This window comes from Pezoporus wallicus, unplaced genomic scaffold, assembly GCF_028554395.1.
Source record: "Pezoporus wallicus isolate ANWC-B61680 ecotype Strahan unplaced genomic scaffold, APGP_CSIRO_Pwel_v1 contig_12604, whole genome shotgun sequence".
Classification (NCBI taxonomy): domain Eukaryota; kingdom Metazoa; phylum Chordata; class Aves; order Psittaciformes; family Psittacidae; genus Pezoporus; species Pezoporus wallicus.
In genome coordinates this window covers 328,289-347,858 of record NW_026638783.1, presented here as the reverse complement: position 1 = coordinate 347,858, position 19,570 = coordinate 328,289, and the positions used below count along the sequence as shown (strand labels likewise).

The window sequence follows — 19,570 nt, the reverse complement described above, 5'->3', positions numbered from 1 at the left end:
CTGACAGAGGATCGCTATGAGTGATGCTGGGGACAGCTGGTGTGGCCATGGACACCACCATGGCCCTGCTGGGGGCTCGCTGCATGGTGCGAGGGTCTCCTAAAATAAGAGCATCCCACATCCCAGGCTTTGTCCCGCTGCTCCCGTGGGTCACGTGTGTGTCCTGGCTCTGCCAGCATCCTTGGCATGGTGTGATCACACCTCTGTTCCAGTGCTGGTGGTGGTGATGGTGCCCCCCATCACTTGTGTGCACAGAGGGGAGCAAACCCTGCTGTGGGGCTCTGTCCCGGGGTGATGGCCATGGGGACAGCCGTGGCGCAGGAGGTTTTATGGCAGGCAGCTCCAGACGCTGCACGTGGGGATATTTCATCCCCACCGGCTGTTTGGGATGCTTCTCGTTCCTGCTGCTGAGGGCAGTTGCTGTGCTGGGAGACGCTGGATTCCTCGGGTGCGGAGGGGCCATCCCGGGAGCTGGGTGCTCCCCCCCCATCCCCGATCCTCCCTCCTCTGGGGATTCCTGGCATTCCTGATGAGGAGAGGGAGCCGGGATGCTTTTGGATGGGGTCGGGTGGTGTCAGACCTTAAACCTCTTGGGATGGGAGGAGGGAAGTGCCCGTCTCCCTGTGGTGCCAGGCTGGTTCTGACACCACTGCCCTGGTGTTGGATGGCACATTAGGGAGTGAGGCAGGAGGGAACGTGGGGTCACCCTGGAGGTACAAAGCCCTGGTGAGTGCCTGGGCAGCCACATCTCCCTCTTGCTGTGCTTCTGGAGCAGCTGCCTGCGTGCTGCGTCCCGTGTCCATCCTGGGTCTCTCCCTTTGCTGGGAAGGGGAGGATGGACATAGATAAACCCGGGATGTTGTGGTGCTGCCCTGTGCCAGCTCCACTCTCCGTGTGCGGGTGATAGCAGGGATGAGGATGGTGTCCTCTGTTCCCCCTTTGGGGGCTGTTCCCGCTTCCTTCTCACAGCCCCTTTGTCAGCAAGAAGCAGGGTTTTTCCTTTCTTTTTCTTTAGAGGAAAATTCCATTGTGCTATTTTTAGTGGTGACAACTTGGCTGCTCGCAACAACTTCATTCTGCTCCTGGCTCCGCCGGCGGGCGCAGGGGGATGGTGTCTGCAGGACAGGCTCCGGCACAGCCGGGATGCTCCATGTAGGAGCTGTTGGATCAGCTCCCTCTCAGCAGGGTGAATGGATGCCCACCCCGACTGCTGCAGACCCACACATCCACAACTCCCTTTGATGGCAGCGTGTCCTTTTGGGTGTCATCTTCATCCCACCGGAGCCCTGTGCCCCCCACTGGGGTTGCTTGCTTGAAGAAACTGGTTTTATCAATGTTGTTGTGGGTGACATTGGGCACTGCCATGGGACCTGCTTGTTCTGGGGATGGGTGGATGTGCTCCGCCCGTGGATTCATGTGCTGCTCCCTATGGATGAGGGGAATCTTGTCCTGCTGCCACCCCTGGTTTTGGGGGTGATTTGGCTCCTGCCCCAGACCCTTGCTCTGCTTCCTCTTCCTTGGTGCTCAGCCGTGGTGCTGGGTGTGCTGAGCGGCTCTGCTGAAGCCGTGCTGTGGGTCTTGCTCAACCTGCTGGGATCTCTCTGGATTGGCAATGGGATGATGAAGGGAGAGCGGGATCTGCCTCCCTGCACAGCACGTTTCAGCCCTGCTGAGGAGGGTGATATTACCTATTGTTTGCTTTGACACAGCTCTGGGATGTGCCTGGTGGGCACCATCCTGCTGTGAAGGGCAGCGATGAGCAGGGTGGGTGCTCGGATCCCTTTGGATCACACTGGGCTGGATCCTGCTGCCAACAATATCCTTTTAAAGCCGTAAATCTCCATTTTGGCTTTGTAAGCGCCTCGCTGCCGGGATCTGTCCCCCACCATCTCCTGGTCCTTTTATCCAGCACTTTATGGCATTTCCGTTGGCTTCTCCCAGGCTGGTGTCCTGGTGTCCGTGTCACCAGGGTGGCTTTTCCCAGCAGGACCCTGTGCTCTGCTCATTGACTCTCTTCTTCCTATCTTCTCCCAACCAGTCTTAAAGCCTGTTGGGGCTTTTTTTCCCCCTCCATCCCCTCCCAATTCCCTTGCTGGAAATATCTCCAGGACATACAATCCCTGAATCCTCCAGCGTGGAGGGGTGGGGTGAGGGCTGCCGGCAGGCCTGATGGTGCAGGGGCATTTGCCGTTAGTGCTGGGCTCATTTGCAAAAAGGGGGGTGGCCTCGGCCATGGGAGGTTTTAGTGGGCTTCATCAAATAAGGGAAGGCAAGGGCCGTGCTGTGGGGTGGGCGAAGGGCTGGTGGGTGCCCTGATGCTGCCCAGCTGAGGAGCGGGGTTGGGATGAGCTGGAAAATGAACCCGGAGAAGTACAAGAAGTTCCTGGATGGACTTGGTGCCCTGAAAGGTATTTCTCACCCTGTGCAGCACGGGGGGAAGCTGAGCCGCTCCTCCGAGGGCTCGGGCAGAGTCCGACCATCTGCCATGGGTCACGGATGGAGCACTCCTGGGATGTTGAGGAGTCGGCAGCTTCCAATGGAGGCAGGCGGGAGGGAGGGGTGATGCTTTCCATGGCTCCGCTTCACTTCCCTCTTTTGTCTTGTACTTGGATGCGGAGCGGTGTGTCAGGGCACAAAGCGCTGGGGCAGCGGCTGGCCCAGCCCCATCACTAGCACAGGGAGGCAGGGGAGGAACAACTGGGAAGGGAACTGAGCTCAAAATCCCGCTGAAGGGAGCGGAGCCGGATGCTCTCTCCATGGGCAGGGGGCTCCTCTGGTTCTGGTTGAGGGTGCTCCCACCCGGCTGGGTCCCGCTGCCATGGGTGCGCTTTGCTGGTATCCGGGTGCAGTTTGGTGCCTGTTTTCCTCCTTTTTCTTTCCAAAGCTCCTTCCCGAGGCTCTGCCCTGTCCCTCGAGAGTGGCTGCGACACTCGATCGCGCTGGCAGGTGGCTGCAGGCCGGTGGCTGTTGTCCTGCAGCCGGCAGCGCGCCCGGGATGCGGGGCCGCAGCGGGAGGGAATGCTTCCCTTCCGTTCCCCTCCTTTCTTCATCTGTTTTCCCCTCTCCCTCCTATCAAAGGAGCTTTTTGCTTTGGGACTCCACTCCTTGTCCTGCTGCAGGATGGGAGCTCACCTCCTAGAAGGACAGCGGAGAGGGATGCAGGAGGCAGCTGGATGCCATCGCCGATCACCTAACAACACTTCTGCAGCCCTGCCTTGGCACAGCCGGGCTTTACCAGCCCGTGGCTGAGCTTTACCAGCTGATCCCGCTGCCTAACAAAGGTGGATCCATTCAGTGTTGAACTTAGCAGGGAGCCAAGGGAGTTGTCACCCGCTGGCAGGCTCCCCACCCTGCCGTGAAGGGTTAATCCATGGCTCTGTGGCTGACAGCTGCCCTGACTTATCGCGTCCGGCAGTAACATAATTCACTTTCCTAATGCTGCCGCCGTGTCCATCATAAATTTTTCCTGAGCCTCGCTGCAGCTGGCACTGGGAATCAATGTGAAAGGAGCTCCGAGTTGCTGCGTGCTGTGCTCCATCCCATAGCCGCGCTCGTCGCCCTGTCTGCAGCCCCGTGACAGCCGGAGCAGGGATGGGGTTGGGTGCCTGCGCCCCTGCTCTGTGTTTCAGGATGCTCATATGCCCCCGCTTCCAGCTGCAGCCTGGCACGTTCCCCTTCTGCCTGCGAGAACGAGGTGTGAGGAGCCCAGATGACATTATTAATGGCGTTTACAAGGTGACTGGCTGCAAGAGCTGATCTGGCAGCATTCCCCCTTCCAGGTGCTGCCCAGAGCTGCCTGCGCTGCCTCCCGTGGTCCGCGAGCCTGGAATGGCAATGGGAAAACATGGGTGGCGAGTCCCCACAAAGCCAAATGTGCAGGTTTTGGCCTGTTTTCTGCCTGTAGCCTGAGTGATGCCACCTTGCTGGCTGCCACCAGCTGTGTTCACCGCAGCCCTTTGTGGCTTTAATTCAGAAAGTGGGGCAGGGAGATGGAGGAAATGGTGTCATAGGCAGAGGATGCTCAGGGGATGCAGATGGGGCTCTGCCACCCCTTTTGCACTGCTGGGCCGCTTCCCTGTGCGCCTTCCACCTGGCTGTGCTTTGCTCTGCCATTCCCGCTGGCATGGAGATGCTGTGCTGTGCCGTCTTGCTGTCACCATAAGCTAAGCGTGCTGTGGCACTGCACAGGGCTGCAGGGCTGGACAAAGCTGCAGGAGAGGAAGGGTTTATTGCTGGAAAGGTTTTCTTCTGCCCCCCTCTCTCCCCCTCATCTCTATTCATCTCCCCAGGGAGGTGGAGGCAGCAGCGGATATTGGAGCTGGGAGCGTTTCATATGTAAATGCCCCTGTGTGCAAGTCCAGGCCCCTGACCCCCGGCGCGGTGCCAGCATCCATCCATGTCACCCCGCTGGGTCTGGGAGAAGGGCCTGGAGCGCATCCTGGTGCTGTGGTCGGGATGGGGGCCGGGAGGCCCTGCCAGATCCCTGGGGACAGAGGATGCTGCTCTGGGATGGACCCTGCCCCAGCGGCTGCTGCCCCGGTGGGTTTGGGGTCAGTGACTGTTCCACTCGGTCTCCAGCTCCGGTTTCCCAGGGCAGAGGCTGTCGCAGCCCCGCAGTGACACGAGCCTTGGGCTCGGCTCAGGAAACCCATTTGATTACACATTCATCGCCGGGTTCATTTTCCCGGCGGCACGGCCCCAGTTTCGCTTTCTGAGGAGTTGTTGTTTTCTTGGCAGCCGCCTGAAATCCGGCGTCTTCTCGGCCTTCTCCCGTGCCGGTTAATCTCCTGCCTTCATCTGACCTTGTTGCTGCCGTCTGCTTTCCCCAGGGGAACAGGGCTCAGATTTTCCCTGTGGCCACGCAGCCGCGAGTGGCTCTGTGCTTGTTCCCGCAGCATCACGCGTGTGCCGAGTTCCCGCTGCTCAAAGACATGGGTTTAGATGTAACGTGCTGGCCCTGCTGCCGGAGGGATGCGTGGGATCGGAGCAGCATCCAGCCCCGGTGCGTTCCATGGCGCTGACACTGGAGCGATGCCACAGCTCGTCCCCGTGCCCTGCCGTCGCCGTTTGCTTTCCTCCCATCATGTGATGGTTTCCCCCAGGAGCAGCCCAGGCCAGGGCCGCCCAAGGTGGCCGGGTGTGATAAGAGACCCAGGGCCTCCATCTGCCCTGGCCACCGCGGGTGGAGGCCGTGGTGCGTTGTGGTTCCTCCAGCACCGTCTGCCCATGCCTGGGGAGGAGGATGCAGCCGGTTGCTCCTGGGGACCGGAGTGGATGCTTCTCCTCTGGCACAGCCACCCTATGGGTTGTCCCCCAGGGGTACTCATGGCTCCCTGGTCCCACCATGAATATTCCCATCTCTGCAGTGCCAGAGGATGGTTTTTGCTCCGGAAGAGTCCATCTCACCCCTCCTAAGAGCATCTGATGGGCTTGGGCCAGGCTGGTGGGATCCAGCAGGTCTGGTGCTGCGCTGGCGCTTGAATGAAGCAAGCAGAGCGATGTTAGCAACTGACTTATTTCATTTGTGTTTTGATGGGGATTAAGTTTCTCTGTGGGTCTCCAGGGAACAGAGGTGTTTGGCTCCTGCCTTCCCCTCTTTGGTTGGTTGGTTTTAATCCCAAATTCCTCCTTGCTGCTGCACACCAGCCCGGCCAGGAGCTGGGGGCAGAGCCAGGGTGAAGCATCAGGTCAGAGCATGGCACAGGCACGGGTAAAGCCCTGGCATGATCCCTGTGAGCGTTCACCCTCCGGGCAAGTGAGTGTGGAAAGACCAGGGCCGCATCCAGACCCTGGGCAGGCACAGGGTGCTCTGGGGGTCCTGCTCTTCAGCACTGCCATCCTTGGGGGGACCAGGACTCCCCATCTTTGCTTCAATGGAACAAACTACCTACGCTTCGCCCGCCTCCCGCTCGGCACTAATCAGGTTTCACACTGCTTAGTTTGGGACATCTAATGAGATCAGGGCTCAAGGTTGCTGCCTGCCCTCCATTTGCAGAGGGAAACAAGGGAATTGACTCCTTCCTTCTCTTTCACCTCCGTTTCTTTGCACATCTCCTGTCCTGAGCAGGCTGCGGGACTGCAGGTCCATGAGACGCCCTCGTGTTTTCACCATGGTTGAACTCTGCACTGCTTCGTGGAGCACACCAAGGCAGCTAAAGAGAGCAAAAGGGGGTCGAGAGCTTCCTACCAGCAGCTCTTCTGCAGGGAGCTGGGGGTGTTCCTGGGGATCATTCCTGGTTGGGGGGGATCCGGCCCCGACACTGCTGTGTGGAGCCTGTGCAAACACGACTCCCAAGCGCGCCCCGAACAAAGCCCGGCCAGTTCCCACTAGCCTAACGTTTTCCTAGTGCTCCCGCTGCCAAGCAGCCTTTGGTTGGCGTTGGAATAACAAGCCTCTTTGCCGAGACACCGGGCCTTTTGTTAGCTGCTAGAAAAGGAGGTTTGATGCCCATGATCCCTCCACCCCCCTCCCCAGCTTTCCTGCTCCCTACGCTGCTGCTGTGGGAAGTGCAAAGCTTGGCTGTGAGCGGCCGATGGTGATGCCACCACCGTGGGGCTCAGCTCTGCTGGGGTGTAGCTCCGCACCCCAGTGGGATCTGGCGCTTCCAAGAGGCTTGGGGGCCTCCTTTGGGCCTATTTTCCCAGGATTTGGGGCATTTGCTCCTGTGAAGGGGGTGGGAGCGGGCGCAGGATGCGGCCAGTGCTCAGGGCTCTGCTGCTGGGGCTTCCCTAGACCTCACGGTGGGCTTTTGGTGGGTTTTGGTGTGGTTTCTGCCCGGGTTTCTCCCTCGTGCTGCCATCAGGGCGTGCTGGGAATCACGGAGAAGGTGTTTACCCAGCCATGGAGACGGCGGGATGTGGAGGTGTGCGGCGTTGTCCCGGTGGCCGGAGGGGCAGGGAGGGACCTGGAGATGCCATCGCCTTCCTCCTCCTCCTCCAGCCTGGGAAAGATGCCACGTTGCCGTGTCAGCACAGGCCCTTGGGAAAGCGAGCAGACGTGTGCGTCCTCTCGCACGTGGGGGTGCGAGCGCGCCTTCCTCTGTGCCCAGACCCGGGATAATGTTGTTCAATCCCAAAAAGCTGGAGTGCTTCCTGCTGGGAGACCTTTGTTGATCGTGCATCTCCGTCCTCCTCACCTCCAGCACCGGCTGCACGTCTTTCCTCTCACCATGTGCACCAAGAGCTGCCCTCTCCTCTTAGAATGGTAGAGTCATGGAATGGTTTGGGTTGGAAGGAACCATAAAGCTCCTCCAGCTCCAACCCCTGCCACAGGCATGGGCACCTTCCACTGGAGCAGCTTGCTCCAAGCCCCTGTGTCCAACCTGGCCTTGAACGCTGCCAGGGATGGGGCAGCCACAGCTTCTCTGGGCACCCTGTGCCAGCGCCTCAGCACCCTCACAGGGAAGAACTCCTTCCTTATCTCCAACCTGAACTTCCCCTGTTTCAGTTTAAACCCATTAGGGGTTTAGGGCCCTCTTGGCCATCTGCCTCCTGACGTGCAGCTTTGATCTGTGCCCTGGTACCCAGGTGCTGCCTGTCCCTGTCCCCTGCAGGATGATGCCACCGGGTCAGCGCTGGCTCACTGGGGTTTGGTGCTTTCCCGGAGCCCGGGTTGCATGGCCACGAGTTTCATGCAGTGAGCCAGCGCAGTGGGCTCCCTGCCAGCGTCCTCGGGGGGTGACAAACCAGGGCAGGCTTCTGAGAAGTAGGAAGGGATGAAATAATGCCTGAAATGCTGCTTCAGCATAAACCAAATGGCCTTGCAGTTATCCAGGAGGTTTGTAACACTGGGGAGAAGTGGTGAGATCACCCTGGCTTCCTCTCCAGCCTGATGCACTCACCCCTGCTTTGAGGCCAAAAGGGAGGGTTCAAAACCCTGGGAAGTGCTAGAGAGGGTCTGAATGCGGATGGTGTTGCCGGGGCTGGTGATGGGTTTGAGGATCTCCTGATCCATGGGGTGTGTGGGGGATTGGGTCACTGTTGGGGGCTCATGGAGGGGTGGGCACCCTGTCCATGCTGGGGCAGTGGGGCTGGGAGTGCTGATGGCTATGGACACCCCTGGGAAAGGTTCTATATCTGGGCACCAGAAAGGGAGCCCCACCAAGGACAGGAGTCTTGTGAGGGACCAGGCAAGGCTCCCTGCTGTCCGGGAAGGAAAATGGGCTTCTTTTTGGTTATTTTAGAGATTCTTTAGGGTCTGGGTCCTCCTGTTGGCTCCATCCATCCCGTTTCAGTCAGTCCCATTGGACAGCCCCAGTTGGGATGTCGCATTCCCATAGATCCCATAACTGCTGGGGGTTTTCCACTCCTCCTGCCCGGGAGCAGGAGTTAATCATTCCCCAGCAGCAGGCTCAGCATTAAGCTGGGAGCAGGTGGCTCCAGCTCAGCTGTTTGCTTTGCACAGTGAAACCTGGCAGGAATGGTGTTTGCTTCCAGCCTTACCTCCAGCCATCCACCTCCACCCTCCACCTACCAGCAGCAAGGTCATCCCAGGGACCCCCTGACGCCCCACAACAGCTCTGTTGGTGCTCTGTGGGAAGGAAGTCTCCTTTTTAAGCTGTAGTTGTTATTTTGGTGCCCAGACGTCTGCTGGAAAGGGGAACATCTCCACCCTTATCACCAGCACTTCCTTCCCCTGGTTCCTTGGAGTCCAGGCTTTACCACTGATGGGATGGGTCCAAGCTTCCCCTGCGCCCCTTGTCCCTCTGCCCTTGTTTGCTGTGTCCAGCTGACCTTCAGCAGCTCCTGTGCTGAGAGATCTGCAGTTAAACATTCACTTGTGCTGCCCTTTTAGTGCGGACTCTGCTCCGAGGTGGTCAGCCCTGGGCTGAACAAAGCTGCCCTGGTCACTGTGGGTGAACCCCCCCAGTTCCCTGTGCAAACATGGGGGTGATGATGGGGCACTCGGAGCCTCAGACCCTTGTGCCCTACCTAAACCCCTGTTTGCACGAGCACCGCTGTCCAGGAGGTTGTTTTTTCCAGGACCACGAGGCACGTCGGGACAAAACAGTCCCTATTTTTCCAGCCCTTTTGCAGCCCTGGAGCTGGGAGGTGATGCCGAGGGGCCCGCACAGCACCCGCTGATGAAAGCCAGAAGGAAAAGTTTCCCGTAGGGAATGCGCCCGCTCTGCCAGGAGCTGGAGGCGCTTGGGCAGGGCCCGACGGCAGAGCCCTCCGCATGGCGAGGAGGGATCGGCGGCTCTGCCCGCACACGCACGGGGAGGGTGATTCAGAGCACAAGGGAGAGGTTCGTGCCGGAGCAGAGGAGCTCGTCCCGCAGGGATGCGCTGGGCAGTGCCGGGAGCCGCGACCTGCCTCGTTCCTCCTCTGTGTTTAATAGCCCAGATCACAAGAAATGTCACCTTTGTTCTTGCTTCCCTTTCCCATGGCTGCTGGCGCCGCGGGCAGGGTGGAGCGAAGCCTCCGCGCCCCGGTAGCTCTGCCCGTGCTTGCCGGCAGGACGGGGTGCGCGGGCACATACGGATGCGCTCGGCAGCTGGAGGTGGTGTTGCTGAGCTCTGTCTCTGCCCACCCGCAGCAGCGTTTGCAAGGAGGGGGCAATGATGGGTTTAAACTAAAACAGGGGAAGTTCAGGCCAGAGATAAGAAGTTCTCCCCTGTGAGGGTGCTGAGGCACTGCAATGGGTTGCTCAGGGAAGCTGTGAATGCTCCATCCCTGCAGAGTTCAAGGCCAGGTTGGACAGAGCCTTGGGCGACATGGTTTAGTGCGAGGTGTCCCTGCCCATGGCAGGGGTTGGAATTGGGTGCTCTTAAGGTCCTTTCCAACCCAAACCACTCTGTGATCCTTTGTGGATTTAGCCAACCTCTGGGTTTTGCAGGGGGGAGAGCTGTGGTCCAGGATGGTTGATCCCGGTTGAGTGCTGGTGCGGGGCATGTGCTCAGTTCCCCAGCTTGAGGTTGGGGTGCAGTGGCTTTGCTGGCACACGGTGCCCCCCATGCAGTCTCTGTCAAGGCCAGAGCCAAATTGGGCTCCATAGGGAGCCCTGGGACAGTGGTGGGTGATGTGTGTCTGTGATTGACCTGAGCATCCCTGATCCAAAACCCTGATCCGCCCCTTCCTTTGCAATTCACAGCAACTGGGATTTGCCCTCAAAACCTTCCTGCAGAAAGGAGGAAAAAACAGCAGAAAGATGAAAGCACTGCAGAGGAAGCACAGCAGGAAACCTGGCTCCTGTGCTGGGGTTATGAGTTTGTGTGTGCTCAGCACCACTGCTGAATGGGCTCTTTACCCCGCTGTGGGGAGCAGGGTTTTCCCTGCCCAGTGTGGGTGGTCCCACTCCCCATTTGGGACAGAGACCCCCCTTTGTAGCACCCCACAGAGTCCCTTGGTGTGCTCACAGCCACTTCTTCCTCATCCGGTGGTAATTGATGAGGGGGGGACTGTGAGGGGCCCTGGCAAGCACCCCCTTGGGCACAGGAGGGTGCAGGCAGAGCGCTGGGGAGATGCTTCTCGCAGGTAGGGCAGCAGTGCCATGCAGTGACACTCTGGTGCTTCCACAGTGCCACCTGGCTGCCACCTCCCTGGTGGGACATGTGTCCCCGTTGGAGCTCATGGGGGACCTGCCGGGATGCAGACACCCAGGGGACTGAGGAGCATCCCGGTGGCATCACCCACCCGGTGTCGGGAAGCGTGTGCCGTGCCCGGCAGCTTCTCCAGTCATATAAGGAGATGCCGGAGCCGGGGCTGTGTCGCCTGAGCATTACTCACCAGGAGGCACATGGTGGGGAGGGACCAGGACCGGCCCTGGCCCCGGAATGCTTGGCCGGAGCCAGGGGTGACTCAGCTCCGGGTGTTAGGAATGGCTAGAGCGAGTGGGGAGACGGAGCAACCCGTGTCCCCCATCCCATCCCATGGGTACCCTCAAACCCAGGCAGGGCACTGGAGGGGAAACAGGGGTGCTGATGGAGGTGATAACCCCACTTTGGGTGATGTTTGGGGCTGCAGAAAGCACTTGGTGAAGCAGATGAAGCACTACAAGGTGGGGATCCCCCCATAAAGGGGCTCAGCCTCTGTGCGCCCCAAATTCGTGCACAGGCAGGAGATCCATGGCCCTTCCCCACCCGTTTCCAGGGTGAGGTGACTGTTGGAGCTGAAACAGTCACCTTGAAAGGACTGAAATGAGCTGTTCGTGTGTGCGTGTGTGTGGGGGGGGCTGGTGGCTGCATCCGGGGCTTGGGGGTCCCCAGAGCCCCAAAAGCTCCCTGCACCCCGAGTCTGCCACATCCTGTTTGTGGCTGTTATCAGCTTCCTGCTGTGGCAGGAGGCTTGTGCTGGTGAGGGGAGTGTGGAAGTTAAAGTGAGTGGGATGAAGTGGGGGACCACTGGTGTCCTGGCACAGAGGAGGGATGTATTTATATATATATATATAATATTCATTATTTTGTATGTATATACACATATAAATATTCATTATTTTGTATATGTTTACATAGAGATAAAAATATATATGGTTATATCCATTCAAAGAGTTTCTTTTGCCCAAAGGCTTGTCCAGCTGGGGATGGGGAAAAGCAGCTCCTGCTTTCAAAAGCCTTTTCTGCTGGCACATCCCAGCCCATCACCGGCAGCAGCAGGCGTCTGCCTTGCAAGGTGCTATTTGCCCCGCTGATGGTGGCCCACGGGCCCATTTATGGTGGCCTCATGCCTCCTGCAGCACTTCCTCTGCCTTAACACAAAGCAGATTGCTTTAGATGAAAGCTGTGCCGGGATATTTTTCATCCGAGCAGGGATGAGGCTGTGGAAAACACATTGCAACAGCGCCGAGCCCTGGGGTTACTCGCTGTGTTTTCCATCACCCATCCCATGGGTGATGTCTGGAGGTGGCAGGGGGTGCAGGTCCCTCATGGAGCGATGCAGTGGTTGGGGCTATTGAGTTTTGCTTGATGTGGTTTTCTCGTTGGGCCTGACCAGGCTGTGGTGTTGGGTTTGGGGAGCTGCTCAGGGGGGTTAAATGCAATAGAAATCTCTGCTTGTGTCTGGGTGACACCCTGGAGGGTTTCACCATCCCACACTGTGGAGCACTGGGGGCACTGGAGCCTGGTCTCCTGCTTCTCCCCATCAGGAAAGCCTGAACCAGGCTGAGGTTTCTCAGCTGAACAGTTTTCCCCTTGCTGCCCCAGAGCAACCCCCTCTTGTCTGAGCCCCTCTGGGAAGGTAAAGGCCACGAATGAGTGTTTAATTCTGCACAACTTTCTACCTCAGAGTAGGTTTCTTCTCCCAGGAGCTGGCGGGTGACGTGATGGGCTCTGAAGACAAAACGGCCTTCATGAGGAGCCTCTTCCCCCGCTCTGCTCGTGGTTCAATGGCAAAGGGGCCGGGGGACGCTGCGGCCATTGCAGGACTCGCTGCTCTCGGTTTCCCTGAACTGTTTCTGCACCTTCGCTGCCGGAAACGGTTCTGAACAGAAGTGAAACTGAGAGCAAGGCCCGGCCCGGCACTGTCTGTAACCGGGGTTGCGCTGCCTGGTCTCGCCGTGGGCGCGGCGCCCGGCTGCGGGAAGGGCTAGGATGCAGATGAGCATTTGCCTTCTGTGTAGAGCATCTTATGGGTATTTCCCCGTGTAGGTGAGCTGGCAATTAATACACGGGCATCCAGGGAGGGGAGGGAAACGCTTTTGGGGTTCCCAGCTCTCATGAGCCCAAATTGTGTTGCCTTCACTTGTGGGGCAGTGGTTTCCTGCAGGCAGATGGGCAGAGGGTGCCCACGGCTCCCAGCCGCTGTCCCCTCCATCGCGGCTGCTCTCGGTGTGTTGGCATCACCAGGCTGCCCACCCTCACCCGCTGGGGTTCGTGCCTCTCCCGAGCCCCCGTGAGGAGCGGGGTGCCGCGGTGATGCCGCACGGCAGCTGCTCCCACCCATCCCACCCTTGCCAGAGCCGCAGCCGCCTTCCAGCGGGGCTGGGAATGGAAAGTGAGGAGATGACGTCTCTCCCCCCAGAGAGGAGGGGGGGGGACGGACAAAGTTTGGCCGCGTGAACACCAAGGAACGATGTTGGAGCCGGCCTGACGCTTTCTCCCTTTACCCCCCCCCCCCTCCCTTCTCCCTGAGCTCCCAAATCTCCCTGTTCCCGTCCCGGTGACGCTGGCTGTCCCCAAGCCCTGCCAGCGCCGGGGCTGCAGCCAGCTGGAGGCAGAAACAGGCAGGAAGTTTCGGAAGCGTCTGCAGGCAGCGGTTCACCCTCCCCGTCCCCTCACCCTCCCGGCGATGCCGGCCCTCCTTGGGAGGAAGAAGTTGGGAGCAGGGCTTGGGATAGCGGGACGGGAATAGGAGACGATGCCTCTTTCGGAGAGCTCCTATCTGCCGCCCGCCGCCTTTATCCTGAGCCACGTCCTGGGCATCGCCGGCGTCCTGTACTGGAGGAGCCGGAGCAGAGAAGGTAGGGGCAGCCCCCGTGTAAGATGGCCGGCGGCAATCCCGCAAGGAGCACGGCTTGTTCTCCCTCTCCCTAAGCTGTGGCAGCGGCACGGGCAGGGATGGACGTGGCTGGGAGGGAGGAGGATGTGGTGGTGGGGTCCCCGTGCCGGGGGGGGCAGAGGTTTCGGTGCCTAAATTTGGTCTCGCCACCCGTTCCCGGCCCACGTTGGGGTGGGAGAGGCTGGGATGGGGGTTGTCCCGCTGGGATGGGGTTGTCTCACTGGGGATGAAGCTGCTTTTTGTCTCGGCGCAAGCCCTCGACACGTGGCTGGTGTTGTGCCTCCCATCTCCTGCCCCTCGCCATCGCCCTTAGCCACCAGCACGGGCAGGATGTGGCCCCAGAGCTGCTCCCGGCGCTGGCACGGGCTCGCTGAGCAGCTGGGGCTCACCCTGCCTCAGTTTCCCAAAATAGGGCTCGCACATGACCGCTGCCCGGGGAGGACGAGCATTCGTTCCAGGGATGTGCGACAGCGCCGGGCCCCGGATGAGCGCTCGGCAGCTTCTTCTCTGTCCCGACCCCTTTCTCCTGGGATTAGTTTGTTTTCATTCCTCCCTCTGTTTTTCCAGCAGTGCTCGTTCTCGCCTGTGCCTCCGCATGGGGCCTTTTCCCTGCATCCGTGACCAATTCCCCCTTTTTTTCCACTTTTCCCATGCAAAGGAGCGAGGCCGCGGAGCCCGGGTAGCGCGCAGGGGCTTTCCCCTAAATATCGCTTTTGGGATATTCTTCCTTTCTCTTTCAAAACTGCTTGGGAGACCAAGTTGCACAACCGTGCTGCTGTGCAGAAGTGCACCCGCTCACCCATTAAACCCAGCCTGGCTGCAGCTTCTCCTCTTCATCCACCATCCCCTGTCCACTCCAAAGTCTCTTTGGAAGAACTCCCAGTGGAAGTGTTGCAAGCAGCCGGTATATTCCGTATCGGTTTTCCTTCATCACTCCTTCCCGGAAAGGCTCAGGTAACACCCACCCCACAGGCGCAGCATCCTGGAAGCTGAGGGTCATCTCACAGCAGGTCCTGTTGCCCTGTGATGCTCTCCCACCTCTGCCCAGCATCTGCCTGGGGCTCCTTTGCATCATCACCACTTCTCAGGTGTCTTCCTCATCACAATACTTGGCTGTTGGAAAGTTTTCCACTGCAGGTATCTCCTGTGCATTCTTCCAGGCTGAATCAGGCACCGTTTCCTCTCCCTGTTTTGAAAGGCTCTGTAAATCCTGCCCGGTCTTGGCTCTGTTGTCATGGTGGATTATGTCAGCAGCAAGTTGGCAGCCAGCATATTTGAAATACCTCGTGCTTCTCAGCCAGGCAGGTTCTTTGCATATCCCCCATCTTAAAAGCACCACGTTAAGAAAAAGAAGGCACATTCCCATTCTTTACCTGGAAGGAGTTCAAAGTGAAAGCGATGGGTTTCTCACTGAGCATGGGCTTGGGGAGGTCATGGAATCACAACCTGGTCTGGGTTGGAAGGGACCTTAAAGCTCCTCCAGCTCCAGCCCCTGCCATGGGCAGGGACCCCTTCCACTGGAGCAGCTTGCTCCAAGCCCCTGTGTCCAACCTGGCCTTGAACACTGCCAGGGATGAGGCAGCCACAGCTTCTCTGGGCACCCTGTGCCAGCGCCTCAGCACCCTCACAGGGCAGAACTTGTGCCTAAGAGCTCATCTCAGGCAGTCGACACCTCCTGTATTCCCTCAACTTTAGCAGGAATTAATGAACAGGAGTTGAAAGCTTGGGAGATGCTTCCAGGCTCTATTCCAGCAGGATGAAGGAGCTGGGGGGGGACGCTGAAAGCCCCCGGCTTACTGCCAGGAATGGTGAAGGACCATCCCGAAGGAGCCCTGGAGAGCCTGGTCCCAGCCCTGGGCTCTGGTGGGTTGGGGAGTGCTTGGCTAGGATTAGGATTTGAACTGGGACCAGGCTCTTGCAGCAGCAGCCTGAGGCAGGAGGAGGTGACCAGTGATGGAATCTGGCAGTGAGTGAGGCCAAGGATGATGGAGGAGAGATCCTTGGGGAGCAGCAGCTCCCGGCCGGGCGTGTTGGGAGCTGCTGGGGACAGGCAGGCTGCCAGGACAGAGGCTGCTGCAGGCAAATGGGGCAGGGAACTGTCTGTGCAGGGTGCTGTGGTGGTGTGGGAGGGTCCCTGGCACCCAGCGCCGATGGGAGCCATCCCAATGATGGTGGAAGTGCCTAGGTCTGTGGGTCTTTCTTCCAGCTGATGCCCCTGGTTTTGGGGTGCTGGAGACCAGCAATGGGGCAGGATGGTTTTCCCCTCCCCTCCTTGCTAGTTGGGTTCACTTGAGGGACTGCCAGTGGGAAAACCTCAAACCCCACCTTCTGCCTCTGCTCCTTGGTCCTTGCTGCTTCCGGCCCCTCTACAGGGATGGAGAGCAGACAGTGCCCCGGTGCCTTTGGGATCCCCATTCCTGGGGATGCAGTGGACTGTGCCCTGATATACAAATGGGGGAGGAGGGAATGAAGCTGCATGTGTGGTCCTGCAGAGGTGCAGGCACCATGGAGCAGATCTCGGAGCACTCCGTGGCTGTCCAGGGCTGGGCTCTGCCTGGGCAGGGATGGGGATGTCCCAGGCTTGGTTGTTGCTTGGCTCATCCTGGTTTTTGTCTCTGTGAGTCTGACCTGTCTCAAGAAAGCAGCAACATGAGAAAGTGCTTCACATCTGGAACATCCTTACAGCCCCAATAGCATCGGCTGTGCTGGAAGCCGTGGGGTGGTTGTATGGCACTGCTGGCTTGTCTGCAGAGAGGTGCAGGTTCCACCTCTGCTCGCTGTCTGTGGCTGGTGGTTCTTGGTGGCTGGGGTGAGGCTCTGCTAGACAGGGGAGAGGACAAGCATGGGGGGGGGTTGCAATGAGTTGCTCATCAGGGTGACTCTGGCAAAGATTAGCCAGGGAGAGATAAGCCTGCAATGCCTTAATATCGTTAGTAAGCAGTAACTGGGCATTATTATTAGCTCAGGGTGGGGAGGTGTAATCTGGTCAGAGCCCAGGAACCACCCAAAGTGGTGAGACAGGGCACAAAAGGGAGGAAAACCCCCCTATTTCTGCAGGAGATGGGACGAGGGAGCACACTGAGGAGCTGCTGGCCTGAGGGCACCTCCGGATCCAGCACCAGAGACTTGCTGCAGACTTCCCAAGTGGGACTCGGGTGATGTGCCTCCATCCCCGTGTTATCCATGTGGTGCTCCGGGACGTGCTCCTGCCTTTCCCCAGCAGCAGCCCGGCTCCTGTCACCCTCCTGGCCGGGTTCCTGCCGGCAGAAGGTCTGCAGGGGGATTATATTTAGAAGAAGAGGAAGAGAGGTGGTGATAAGGAGGCCCCCGTTATCTCCCCGCGTGCCGAGCGGGGCTGCGGCCGAGTCCCGGCTCTGCTTTGGACCCGGGGAATGATTTGGGAAGGATCCGCAGGCAGGCAGGCGAGAGCGGAGAGAACAGCCTGGCATTGTCCTGCCCGTCCCTGCTGCAATTAACTGGAAAACAAGGCGAGGGAAAACAAGCCAGGAGCCTGCTGGTGGGGCAGCAGCTCTGCCCATTCCTCGCTGGGAGCTTTGCGAGAGGCTTTGCCGGCCGTTGGGATCGCGGTGGTGAGGCACTGGGCAGGCTGGGAGCACCGGGAGAAGCACAAGGAACAGGGGAAGCAGCCGTTGAGGTGATGATGGGGTTTGGGGCGATGCCCTGCAGGAGGAAGGGCTGGTGCCCGTGCCGGGGGTAGGAAGTGGCGCGGTGGGAGGAGCTGCGGCCGAGAAGACACCCAAGGTCGGTGAGCCGGTGGTGCCACCAAAGACCCTTCCCCAGGAGCCCGGAGGTTGCTTTGCCAGGACCCTGCGCTCCCCATCCCAGGCTTGGGTGATGGAGAGGAGGCATCTCCCCAGGGAGCAGCGGCGGCTGAGCGCCTGCCTCGTGTGCCGGATGTGCTGCATCGGTCAGTACCCACCGCCGTCCCCTTCCTGACCCGAAGGAAGCCCCCAACCATTGCAGCAGGGCACGGCTCCAGCTTTACCCACCCTGAATTAACACCAGGGTTAGGAAGGGACCCTGGAGGGGTTGGGTGAAGGAAGGGACCTTAAAAACACATGGGGGTGACGCAGCTTCCTATGGCAGGCGGTGCCAGGCGGCAGCTCCGTGGCTTGGCCGCGTGGTCCCAAGACCAGAGCCCGGTGGGGTGGGGAACCAGAGCTCAGCCACTGGATGGATTTGGGCGCTTGGGGATGGAGCGGGATTCGGGATGTGATGTGCCGGTGGTGTGCCGCGTGTTCCGCTGCAGCGCTTTGGGATGGGGAAGCCGTGGGGTGGATGGGGAGGAGATGTGGTGGTAGATGCTGCGTGCATTGAGATGTGGGGAGGTTTTCCCTGGGGCTGTGGCTGCTCAGATAGAGAAGGGACCCCCCCGCCACTGACTCCCTGTCCCAGGAAGGGGGACATGGGCTCAGATAGAGAAGGGACACCCCCCCCCCCAGTGACTGCCTATCCCAGGAAGGGGGACATGGGGCCTCCGGGCAGGACACACTGTATGTCTGCGGAGCCTGGGTCCAGCGTGTTGATTTTCTCACTTTCCTTGATATTTTGGCTTCAAATGAAAGCAAAGGCAGCTGCTGCCGGGCAGACTGATGGCAAGGGGATGTCTTGGGGCTGTGGGGCTTGTCCTTCACCACTGTATCCAGGGGACCTCCTGGCTGCACAGGGTGGTACTCGGGAGCTTGGGTCATGTCTGGGGGTCAGCACTGAGGCACCTTCCCCTCCGAGGTGATGCTGTTAAAACCAGGTGATCCCCTTTGGCACAGGGCTGGCTGCTGGGGTTACCCTGAGCCCTCCTCATGCGCCCCATGGGACCCTCCAGCCCTGTGACCCCACCTCGTGTCCTCTCCTTTGATAACATGTCCATTGTATTATGTTTTTGCACCAAAACCCGGCAAAGCAAAGCTCCCGTACCCCACATTGCCACTTGGCATTGCCATCAGTGTCCCATCCTGTCCCCCCATGGGGCTGGCAACCCCCCCCGGCTGCTCTGTGGGGGTGGGACCCCCAGACATGGGACCCCCATTGTCACCCCTGCTCCCAGGATGCCCTGGGCTGAGCCGTGGGACAGAAATACACATTAAGTCCTGACAATCCAATGAACCGAAAATACAGCGACACAATAAGCTGCTAATGGCACCGGCTGGGGCTGGGTATGGGACATCTGGGGTTTATCTCGTGCACTAAAGCCTTCCAGGAGCGGGCAGGGGAGGGGGTCACCCTCCGGAAGAGGGGGCCTGGGAAAACCCCAATTCCCTCCCTGTGCTGGTCCAGGAGGGATGTGGAGGCACAGGGAGGACCCATTCAGGGGTTTTGGATGCCGCTGCCAGCTGCAGCTGTACCCGTCCCAATCATCCATGCTGCTTTTGTTCAAATAACACTATTCTGTCCCCCAAACCCATCACTCTGTCTGGTTGTAGCTGTGTGGATGCTCCTGGTGTGGAGCGAGGTGTTCCCAGAGCTGCCTGTTCTGCACTAACCCATGAACAAGCAGCCTCTGTATACCCTGCATGGGCACTGGATCCACCCTGGCACCGGCAGCGATTCCTCTTTCTCTTCCCCTCATTTCAGTGTCATTTGAGTTTCTGCATGAGAAACACTGACCAAGAGCTCCCTTTTGTCTTCTTTTGACAGATGAACGGGACAGAGTCCAGAAGAAAACCTTCACTAAATGGGTCAATAAACACTTGATGAAGGTAAGGGACATGGAGTTTATTATAAGGCCGGTTCAGTGACCATCTGTGTGTCTGCTCTGGCTCAGCACTGGCTGCTGAATGCCTTTTTCTTAAGGAAGTTGTGTTTTGTCGAGGACTTTGTGCATGGATTTGAGTGTTCACACCCGTGTCTGCGCGCAGAGCAGAGCTGGTTGCAGTGGGAATGTGCTGGTGCCTTTGGAGGGCACTGTAACATCACCACACAGCCCTTGCTAGTGCATGTGCCTCCTGAGTACCCGGTCCTTGCTTTAACACGAGGCTTGTGCATCATCAGGGTGAAAGAGGAGATCCCAGGGCCCCATTGCCGGGCAAAGGGGCTGCATTGTCTTTTGAAGGATGCTCCTGTGTGGAAATGGGCTGCAAAGGGAGATGCTTGCTGTTATAGGTAGCTAAGCAGGATT

General features: G+C 59.1%; 1 protein-coding gene across 9 annotated transcripts in view; it reads left to right on the top strand.

Moving 5' to 3' along the window:
• Positions 1 to 19,570, top strand: part of MACF1 (microtubule actin crosslinking factor 1) — a 134,706-nt gene that overhangs the window by 11,553 nt on the left and 103,583 nt on the right. For 7 of the 9 annotated variants that reach the window (XM_057412545.1, XM_057412551.1, XM_057412554.1 and 4 more), the window contains exon 2: positions 19,090 to 19,151. In XM_057412545.1, coding sequence (XP_057268528.1) covers positions 19,090 to 19,151 — 62 coding nt within the window. Of the gene's footprint in view, positions 1 to 13,257; positions 13,397 to 17,095; positions 17,363 to 19,089; positions 19,152 to 19,570 lie in introns of those variants that run through there. The other 2 variants (XM_057412546.1, XM_057412548.1) reach the window with 2 other exon arrangements.